The 11026-nt window shown below is 34.7% G+C and overlaps 2 protein-coding genes across 3 annotated transcripts; one reads left to right on the top strand and one right to left on the bottom strand.

Annotated features, from left to right (window-relative positions):
- Positions 1–479: 479 nt before the first annotated feature.
- LOC111791350 (probable methyltransferase PMT7) lies at positions 480–6016 on the top strand. The gene is made up of 8 exons (XM_023672643.1): positions 480–883; positions 2098–2512; positions 2748–3037; positions 3465–3845; positions 4255–4501; positions 4808–4946; positions 5149–5344; positions 5592–6016. Exons 1-7 carry the CDS (start codon positions 712–714, stop codon positions 5305–5307), a joined length of 1803 nt encoding a protein of 600 aa, XP_023528411.1. The 5' UTR covers positions 480–711; the 3' UTR covers positions 5308–5344; positions 5592–6016.
- Positions 6017–7787: 1771 nt separating this feature from the next.
- Positions 7788–10050, bottom strand: LOC111790076 (regulatory protein NPR5-like). 2 transcript variants are annotated; one of them, XM_023670874.1, is made up of 2 exons: positions 9453–10050; positions 7788–8822 (listed from the first exon to the last, which is right to left on the bottom strand). In XM_023670874.1, the coding sequence occupies exons 1-2, from the start codon at positions 9909–9911 to the stop codon at positions 7839–7841; spliced, it is 1443 nt and encodes a 480-aa protein (XP_023526642.1). In that variant the 5' UTR covers positions 9912–10050; the 3' UTR covers positions 7788–7838. The 2 variants fall into 2 exon arrangements, with proteins under 2 accessions (XP_023526642.1, XP_023526644.1); XM_023670876.1 differs by having other exon boundaries at positions 7788–8819.
- Positions 10051–11026: the final 976 nt, after the last annotated feature.

Here is an 11026-nt window from a genome sequence, read left to right as displayed (position 1 = left end):
CCTAAAATTAAATATTTAAGCATGTTTTTTAAATACATTATAATTTTAAATGGTATTTTTTAGTAATAAATTTAATATATTGTACATTATAGTGCATAAATTGTAATTTTTCTAAAAATAATGTATCATATTTGGCTACTAATATAAAAAAGCAACATTAAAATAATTGTAAAATAAAATATAAAAGCCCATTAATTTAAATAATAGAAAATCCCAATAAACTAACACATAGAATTTAATTAACTAAAAAAAATCAATTAGATAAGATTAAAAAACTGTTATTTATTTTTTTTTTTCCTTTTGAATATATATAAATATTATTACTTTTTTTATTAAAAAAATAAAGCTTTAAATTATTTAATATTTAGTTTTTTTTTTCCTATTTAATATTTTGTAAAACGATTAATCATTAAAATAATAATAAAAAAAAAAAGGGGGGGAAACAGTAGAAATAGAAAAGGAAAATAAAAAAAATGGATTCTGAATTAAAGAAGAAGAAGAAGATCTGTGAAATCAAGAGAGGTTGAATCCATCTCTGAAACTGAGAGTGTTCTTCCGCAAATCTCAGCTTTAGGCTCCAAATTGTTCTTCACATCTGTAGCTCTTTATACTCGGATCTCTCTCTCTCTCTCTCAAATGGTAATGCCAATTCGGTGTTGACGAATTTCTCGAGTTTCCAAGAGAGAGCTCGTGTCCGAGGGGAAGATAACAATGGGCGGCGGCTATGGGTTGGGTTCTGTTTTTGCTCTGCAATCATGGCAGATGATAATGTTTGCTTTGCTACTTATGGTTGGATCTTTCTATTTAGGCACTCTCTTCGGCAACAATGTTCCTATTTATGTTTCTCACCTTCCTTCAAATTCCACTTCATCATCATTACTTGGTACTTTCGTCTCTCTATGTTTCCTAATTTTAGTAATTTTTTTTTTTCCTATGAAAATGATGCTTAGTTCTTCGTTTAGATCTTGATTGTTCCCCGTGCACTGCTAGATTTCTGCGTTTTGGATTGGGTTTGTAGATAGGTTGTTTTATTGTTATTTTTTCTCCCTTTTAGCACCAATTCCTTTGTAGTTTTCATAGTACAGGAATTAAGAGAAAAAAAATTAAGCATGTCTGGGGTGTTGCCTTGTTTCTGGCCGTGATGCTGTACTTCTTTAAGGAAGGCCCACCATCGGTTGGTATAGGAAAATGTCACTTGGAAGGGAGATGCTTATTAAACAAATTATCTCCACGGGGATTAAGACTACTGTCACCACTATCTTTTTCTGCTTGTAGGAATAAAACTCAAAATTCATCCACTTCCACCTTTTGAATTATTCTAGTGGGTGAATGAAATTGAGCTCTTGCTCTAGATATGCAAAATGCATAATATAGAAAGAATACGAATTAGGGCTTTAAGTTTGTAGAAATTATCAGGCAGTACTCTTCACGATCCTGATCCAGAGTATGCGCCTATCCACCAATTAAATAAATAACTATCGGAAACGAAATAATCCCTTATTTAGTAAGTCCCTTTCTCACAGAAAGAAGAATAGGAACGAAAAAAAAGTGGAAAGAATCCAACTACAACAAAAAAAGAGATCTTTTGTATTGTTTCTTATCTCCATCTATTCATATATTCATTTCTTTCCTATCTCCCTATTCATAGAGATAGAATTCTTTATTGAGTTATAACTTAATTCTTCACTAAAATACTATTTATTATAAATATTAATAATCCATCGTTTTCACTTACAAAAAAAACAAATTAACAAATTGGCTATTCCATTAGTTGTCTCTCTGAAACACGGGAAATATGGTTGCAGTTTCACATTAAAAGTGGTCTTCAAATGTTCAAATGATCGTTCCCTCTGATGGAATTTAGGTTCTTTTATTTCAAGTCAACGATGCTGCCTAAGAAATGTAAAACCTACTTATAAGACAATCTCTGACTTGTTCTTTGTATATCCTTCTTCTTTCACACACTCTCCTTTTTAGATCAACATGTGTGTACCTTCTGGATTTGTGACATACTCTTGTGCTTTTAGGGAACTTCAAAGGTCTGATTTTATTGCTGCAATCAATTTCTTGACTCAAAGTTTATTACTTATACTGCAGGAAATTCCTCAATGTCAAACCAAGTGTCAATCACTTACAGGAAGGTACCACTTTCAATTCCAGAGAATGGTATGGATGTATGTCCATTAAAATACGCTGAGTATATTCCTTGCCATGACATTTCTTACCTAAAAGAATTGCTTCCGACATTGGATCTTTCAAGAAGAGAAGAACTTGAGAGGCATTGCCCTCCACTTGAAAACCGCTTGTTTTGTTTGGTACCTCCACCAGAAGACTACAAGATCCCAGTAAAGTGGCCAACCAGCCGGGATTATGTGTGGCGAAGCAATGTGAATCATACACACCTCGCTGAAGTTAAAGGAGGACAAAATTGGGTCCATGAGAAGGACCAACTATGGTGGTTTCCTGGAGGTGGTACTCATTTCAAACATGGGGCGCCTGAGTACATCCAAAGGTTTCACTGTTGACTTATTGAACTTCCCCTTTCCTCTTTTATTTGTTTCTTATTGGGACGTGAGTCTACTCACACCCTTATCAGTGGGATCATATTAATCTGTCCAGCAGTTTTAATTTAATTTTCTGTTTGGGAACTGATATTAAAAAATATTCCTTGTAATTTCTGATAAATCTGAACAACAAATAGGTTTCCTTGTCGGACTGTTCTATTTATCCTATTTTATGCAACGCAGATTAGGAAACATGACTACAAATGAGACGGGCACACTAAGCTCTGCTGGAGTATATCAGGTTTTAGATGTTGGCTGTGGCGTTGCTAGTTTCTCAGCTTATCTTCTTCCATTTGACATTCAGACAATGTCCTTTGCTCCTAAGGATGGGCATGAGAATCAGATTCAATTTGCACTAGAGAGAGGTATCGGTGCAATGATTTCTGCATTGGCAACAAAGCAAATGCCATATCCCTCAAGTTCCTTTGAGATGGTCCATTGCTCAAGGTGCCGTGTTGATTGGCATGAAAATGGTATTTCAGTACTTTTTATGCACAAAAACATTTGTTATTCAATTTTTGTTATAGTCACTTACTATGGTCCTCTTCTTGTAGTTGTTACTTGTTAAAAAAGAAAAAAAAAAAACTTTAAGGTCTCATCTTTTAAATAACAGCAAAATGACTACTAATTTTAAGAAACCTCAAGAGCAGTAGTAAGATAATGAAAACCACGATGCCATTATCCATGTCTACATTTATGGTTGCCAACTTTATGAATGTTGCTACTTATTTACCTTGCTAGCCCTGTGTAAGTTCAGATTCTGTTCCGGGTAATAGACGTGACACACTGAATTCTTTTATGAAGGCTCTTATATGCCTTCATCTTGAATCTTGTCAGGTTGACTGCTTTGATGTATACCTGGAATTCATTGAAGTTACACTTTGTCCTTCTTCTCTGCAGATGGTATTTTACTCAAAGAAATTGATCGGCTTCTGCGGCCAAATGGATATTTTGTCTATTCAGCTCCCCCTGCCTATAGAAAAGATAAAGATTTCCCAATGATATGGGAGAAGCTGGTAAATCTGACAACAGCAATGTGTTGGAAGCTCATTGCCAGAAAGGTTCAGACTGCTATCTGGATCAAACAGGAAAATCCATCATGCCTTATCATCAACGTGGATCGTAAAGTTGTGCAAATATGTGATGCTGAGGATGATTCTAAACCATCATGGAAAATACCTTTAAGAAACTGTATTCATGTAACTGATCAGTCATATTCTCAGAAGTTACCTCCGAGACCAGAACGCGTTTCAGTATATTCAAGGAGTCTCAGAAAAATAGGTAACTCTTTTCTTTCTAAAGAAATCCTCCTAGTTGTTTTTGGCTCTTCTGTTCACCAAGCTCTCATTCAAAAGCAGGAATTAATCAACTTAGAAAACCCTTCAATAACTTTCCTGGGTTATCTTTGTATTTCCTGAATACCCTTTCTTTTGAACAATAACTTTGGTAACTTTTTGGAGTTATTGTCACTTTAAAAAACTGTTTGGAATGGCAACTTATTTAAGTAAATAGGAACTTTGTTTATTAACCGTAACAGGTAACATCATTGGGCTAGCAAATGGTGCGAGGTGAACCTTTGTTAGTTTACGTTCCCAAGAAGTGTCTTAATTATTCTAATTTGGGACTATTTGCTCTTACCTAGAAATTTAATTGCCGTGGTATATGATGCAATCCTTGTCTTCACTTACAGGTGTCAGTCAAGAGGAATTTGATTTGGATACCTTGTTTTGGAAAGCTCAAGTTAACCAGTACTGGAAATTGATGAATGTCAGCAACGCAGATATTCGAAATGTCATGGACATGAATGCTCTCTATGGTGGATTTGCAGTGGCTTTGAACAATTTTCCAGTCTGGGTTATGAATGTAGTTCCTATAAACATGCAAAATACACTGTCTGCTATATACGACCGGGGTCTGATTGGCGCCTTTCATGATTGGTAAGTTATTTCTTCTCCAACATCTTCCAAATATGAGCAGTATCATACTTTTTGGCATACAACTTTTATACAACTTCGGAAAAAAATCGAAGAAGTTTTTGGGGCTGTCTTGGGAGAGGTATGAGCCATGATCAGCTTTCATGCTTTCTTCTGGTGTTGCTGTCTAAGGATCTTTGTAACTATTATCAGTGTCTCTTTTGAATAGATTTAAAATATATATATATATATATATATTATGTACTGCTAATTTGTTTCTTTCCTTTGTCTTAGCGAAAGCTCAGTCTTCAAGTATCTCATGTAATGTAGGTGTGAACCATTTTCAACTTATCCGCGCACATACGATTTGTTGCATGCATACCATCTTTTTTCTCAGTATAAAAGTGGTGAAGAGGGTTGCTTGCTGGAGGATATAATGCTGGAAATGGACCGCATTGTACGACCTCAGGTAATTAATTTGGTTCCTGTAATTTTGCAAGCTTGTACCCACATGAAGAAACAAAATCCGTCTTTGCTTCTCATAAGATTTCATGGGCATGGCATTGCTGTTGTCAAAGTTTTTTGTAATGAAGATCTCTTGCTATTGGCATTAATCTGCTACTGTTACTGATTTAGGCTTCAAATTGCCTTTGAATAATGTCAATGTACAGGGATACATCATCATTAGAGACGAGCCTTCAATAACGTCAAGAATACAAGAAATCGCTCCCAAATATCTATGGGACGTCGAAATGCATACGCTGCAAACTAAAGAAAAGAACCCGGAATCTGTGCTGATCTGTAGAAAGAAGTTTTGGGCAATTATCTAAGTTCTTGGCTGTTGTACAAATGTTCTCTCTTCAACAGGTTCTCTCTCAAACTTGTGCTCAGATGAAACCACAGTTTTAAAAAAGTCCCACCATTTATAACTTATATGCATAGAAAAAACCACTTATCCAACAACTTTCCCTCCCCCCATCCATGTTCTGTAATCAAAATAAAACAACCATGAAAGAATGTTTGAGAACCAAAGTAGAATTTAAAGATTCTATCTCTTGCTCTGTAGTGTTTAGTTTTTGCCATATTAAAAACATGATTGGCATTTGATTGACAGGATTTGAGTGTCAATATGCAATCTTTCACTAAGAAGACTGTGTCCAAGAGAAGGCTGAATGAATGGGAGTTTTGGCTGATTCCTGAGTTTCTTCCCCAAGTAAACAAGATTGCACCTCTCAAATGGATTGTCAAAAGAAAGTCCCTGTGACATAACTGCCCTTTCCATGTTACCATATTTTAGAATTATGTCTAAAACATTGAGATTAATCTACCCATCTTCTAAGAACTGCTTTATTGTTATTTATTTATTTATTTACGAGTACGAGTGTGTTTGGAATGACTTTCTAATTTCTTAAAAAAGTGTTTTAAAACATTTGGAAAGTCATTCCAAATAAGCTCTAAATTCTAGTGTTCTTATTCCCAACACTAGACAACCAAATGGGTTTAGGGGTTGTCAATCGAAAACGGTAATCTCTGGTTACTTATTTTGTGAATCTCACAATTTATTAATTATTTTACAATGTCGGACTCTCATATCTATTGATGATCTAATAAGGTGGGATCTAGAGACTAGTGATTATACCAAGACCTCCAAACTGTGTTGATTTAAGTTCGAGTAAGGGACTAAGACGTGCAAGGGTTACTTCTTCCAACAAGGCTCATGGTAAGTTACTCAACTTAAGATCTTTAAATAATGCATAAGTATGATTTGATGAAACATTAGCATATGCTTGTCTATCAGATTGCTAATTTGTGTTGGTTCAGTATCTTTATATGTTCCCAAACACTGAAAAAGCCAATGTCCCAGCTTCCATTTTAGACCAAATTTTTGTGCTTTGTGAAAGCCAAGACAGAATAATTAATCTCCCAAATCCATACGCCTAACTAAACCTAAAATTATGCAAACAGGGGTTCTTAAGCCCTCTTTTCCCTTTAAAAGAACTGTTATTTGATTAGATTTTAAGCATTATATATTCAATGAATGATATACATTATCGTTGATCGACATAAAAAAATAGTACATGAATGATATAATTTTTTGTTACTAATATTATTTAAAATTTATTCGATGAATATTCAAACCACTTAAATAAGATGCATTGTCAAATAATATGGTATATTCAAAGTACAGAAGCAAGACATTGATCATTGATAGATATCAAATATGTCATTTTCTTAAAAAAATGATAAACAAGAACTAAAAGCAAAAAACGAAAACTAGAAACAAGAAATGAAAACGTCATCAAACGAGCCTTAAGGAAGTAATTTCATCCAATTCGATTTTCCGTTTTTTTTATCGTAAACCCGTCCTTTAAATTTAAAATAATGATAACACATTCCATTATTTTCAACAAAATGTCAAGTTTGAAATCCACACACTCANTTATTGGCCATATAATCAAACTTTACAATTTACTTTCCCCTCCACATATTTATCCGTGAAAAAAAGAAAAAAAAAAGGGAAACGAAAAATATCTATCAATTCAACAACACAGGGAGCCGAGTATTCAAACTCGATAATATATGTCTTAACCAATTAAATTAAGCTCATCAATTTTTTTAAAAAAAAAACTTAAATATGTAACAAGGAGAGAGAATGAAAGAATGGACACAATTATAATTATAATTATAATTTTTTATGTCCAACCATCTAAGTTGTTCATCAAAAAATCAAATTAATCTCCCAAAAAGATATCAATCAATCCACGTTGTCGAGTTGATATCTGATATCATATATATACAACATCGAGTTGATATCTGATATCATATATATACATCGCTATAGCTATTTTAGCTCATAATTGTCTAGACAAACTAAAATCAACTACAAATTGCATATTTCTTATAATTAGAATCCAATATATATATATATATGATTTTGATAATGTAAAGAGATATATTTGATTAATGGGAAGAATTGTGAAAAAGAACCAAAAGGGTTTGAAAAGATTGACCTGAAAGACTGTCTCCCAATCACAAAACAACAAATTTTGAAGCAAATCTGAGTATGCTTATTTGTCTGCTTCATACCTTCATCACTCAACTCAAAAGCCCTACAAAACTGAACTAATTAAACAAAAAAGAATCAATCTTAGTTCTTACTCAAACGTCGTCCTTCAATGTCGTTCGATCAATCCAAAACCTGTTCGAGCCTATTTAACGAGTTTTGAATTTTGCTTAAATGACTCGAGCTCGTCGTGAATTCGTGTATGAGCTTGCAATTTGTTCTTGTGAGTTCTAATATAGATATAGATAGATGATATATGTGAATTTTATATAAAAAAAGATTTTGATTTTGCTTACATTAAAAGTCATGGGAACGATGATACATTGTTGGGACACACCCTCCTTGTGATCCATGTCTGTTATCATCTTCTCGAACCGATACTGATGCCCCGAGATTTAGATAAACCAATCTAGAATCGAGATTCAGATTGCCGATGTTGTTGCTGTTGCTGCTACTACTGTGATCGTCGCTCATCGGTGGATATATTGGAGACGATGAAACATCATTGATATTAACATTGACATTGGCATTGGCATTGACATTGATATTTCCTTCTTCTCGAGATAGAACCAATGCAGCGGACTGAACCAGCTCGAGGCAGAGCCTAAGCTTGTTTGGTTCGATGTGGGTTAGTCCAGGGACAGCGCCTTTGAAAAGGAAGTCCGAAGTTAGGGTTCTTAGGATATCCAACGGTGTGACACCATCGACCGTTTGGACATTCGGGTCGGCATGATGATCAAGTAAGACAGCAACCATGTCGGGCGACACCATTTCCGCCGCCATATGGAGCGAGGTTTTGCCTGTCGGACCGGCGGGGTAGTTAACGTCGGCAGCGCCAAGCTCAAGCAAAGCCTTGACAACTTCCCGGCTGCAATTCTCAACAGCATAATGTAAGGCCAAAGCTTCATCAAGATTCAACCCTTCACCCATAACCATGAGCTTTACAAGCTCAACGTCGGAGGAGTCTAAGGCCCTTCTCATACGACGAATCTTTTGATCTTCGACGTCGGCGGCAACCGATAAATCATGGTGGTGATGGTGGTGGTGGTGGTGGGGGATTAGAGAACGGCGGGCCATGGAGGATTTCAGCCGTAATTCTTCTATTTTAGCCACCATATCAATCGGTAAATGTTTGGCAAGCACCTCCGGCGGGAGGCCGGATTGAGCCACAAGGTTAGAACAAGTGGACCAAAGTTGATGCATTTCTTGCTTTCTTGAAGCTAATAAAACCTTCATTACATCTTCAATGGAGGCCTTACCCACCATGCTTCCCAATTGCTTCTGCCAAAAACCCAAAAACAAAATCAAATAATTTCTCGATCTAATGAAGAAAAAACCCAAATTTAGAAAGTGTTCATCCAAATTACTAAAAAAAACCCAAAAAAGTCCAATAATTCATCAATTTTAATCGAAAAAATTCAAAACCCAAGAAGGAAATCAAATAATTTCTCAATCTAATGAAGAAAAAACCCAAATTTATGAAGTGTTTAACCAAATTGCTAAAAAAAACCCAGAAAAGTTCACTAATTCTTCAATTTTAATCGAAAAAACTCAAAACCCAAAAAGGAAATCAAATAATTTGTCGATTTAATGAAGAAAAAACCCAAATTTAGAACGTGTTCAACCAAATTACTAAACAAAACCCAAAAAAGTCCATTAATTCATCAATTTTAATCGAAAAAACTCAAAACCCAAGAAGGAAATCAAGTAATTTATCGATTTAATGAAGAAAAAACCCAAATTTAGAAAGTGTTCAACCAAATTACTACAAAAAACCCAAAAAAGTCGACTAATTCGTCAATTTTAATCGAAAAAACTCAAAACCCACATGAGATAATAGGATTTGAGCTCGAAAGTCAAAAACTTTNAAAAAAAAAAAAAAAAAAAAAAAAAAAAAAAAAAAAAAAAAACCTGAGTGAGCAAAGCGAGCTGTTCAACGCCGAAGGCTCTAGCGGCGGAGAGAGTGTCAAGAGCAAGATCAACGGCGGAGGAGCAATGCGTGTGCCAGCACCCTCTATCGCCGCAATTAGGCCTCGGCTCTTGCTTCTGCGGCACGATCGAAACCTGTCCACTGTACAAAAACTGCAACACCAACAAAAACACCTCGTACCCCACCGAGTTCACGGGAATTACTTGGGAAGTAGCCGCCCTGGACGGCGGCGACCCAACGGGGCTCAGGAGATCGAGTCCTGGCGGCTCCGGTCCACAAAAAAACTTCCTGAAAAACAAGCTCCTAGCGGCTAAGATGCAGCGGTGGGCGTGGACGAGACGGCCCTCCACGCTGAAGGTGACATCGCTGAAGGCTTGGCCGTTGATGAGGAGATTAAGGTAATCTAGAGAAAGGGATCTTAGGGAGTCTTCCAGGCTCATGGCGGCGCTCCTGGATTATGATCAATTTAAAACCCCCCTGGCGGCGCTCATGGAGGAGCTGTGGTGGCGCTTTGTTGCTATCAGATATTTTTTTCTAACAACGGTGGAGAATTGCGAAATGGATGCCTCTTTTGGGCGGCTGAGGTATTATAAAGGGTTTTTTTTAATTTTTTTTAATTTTTAAAAACCATTGATTATATATATATATATATATATGTATATATGTATATATGTATATATATATGTATATATGTNGAAAAAACCCAAATTTAGAAAGTGTTCATCCAAATTACTAAAAAAAACCCAAAAAAGTCCAATAATTCATCAATTTTAATCGAAAAAATTCAAAACCCAAGAAGGAAATCAAATAATTTCTCAATCTAATGAAGAAAAAACCCAAATTTATGAAGTGTTTAACCAAATTGCTAAAAAAAACCCAGAAAAGTTCACTAATTCTTCAATTTTAATCGAAAAAACTCAAAACCCAAAAAGGAAATCAAATAATTTGTCGATTTAATGAAGAAAAAACCCAAATTTAGAACGTGTTCAACCAAATTACTAAACAAAACCCAAAAAAGTCCATTAATTCATCAATTTTAANTATATATATATGTATATATATATATATATATATATATGTATATATGTATATATGTATGTATGTATGTATGTATGTATGTGTGTATATGTATGTATGTATCTATATATATGTATATATATGTATGTATCTATATATATGTATGTATGTATGTATGTATATGTGTGTATGCATGTACATATGTAGATATATGTGTATGTGTATATATATATGTATGTATATATATGTATTTATGTATGTATATATATGTATGTGTATTTATATATATATATATATATATATATATATATATATATGTATGCGTACGTGTGTATGTATGTGTGTAGATATATGTGTATGTGTACATATGTGTGTATATAATATGTATGTATGTATATATATGTATGTGTACGTGTGTATGCATGCATATAGATATATGTGTATGTGTATATATGTATGTGTATGCGTATATATGTATGTATGTAGACCTTCCGTGCAAGGGCTGAGATTGAGACAGAGAAACCTACGGGGTAGGGAT

This window comes from Cucurbita pepo, chromosome LG03 (assembly GCF_002806865.2).
Source record: "Cucurbita pepo subsp. pepo cultivar mu-cu-16 chromosome LG03, ASM280686v2, whole genome shotgun sequence".
NCBI classification, from domain to species: domain Eukaryota; kingdom Viridiplantae; phylum Streptophyta; class Magnoliopsida; order Cucurbitales; family Cucurbitaceae; genus Cucurbita; species Cucurbita pepo.
Note: the sequence above shows the minus strand (reverse complement) of the source record. Positions and strands in the feature narration are given on the sequence as shown.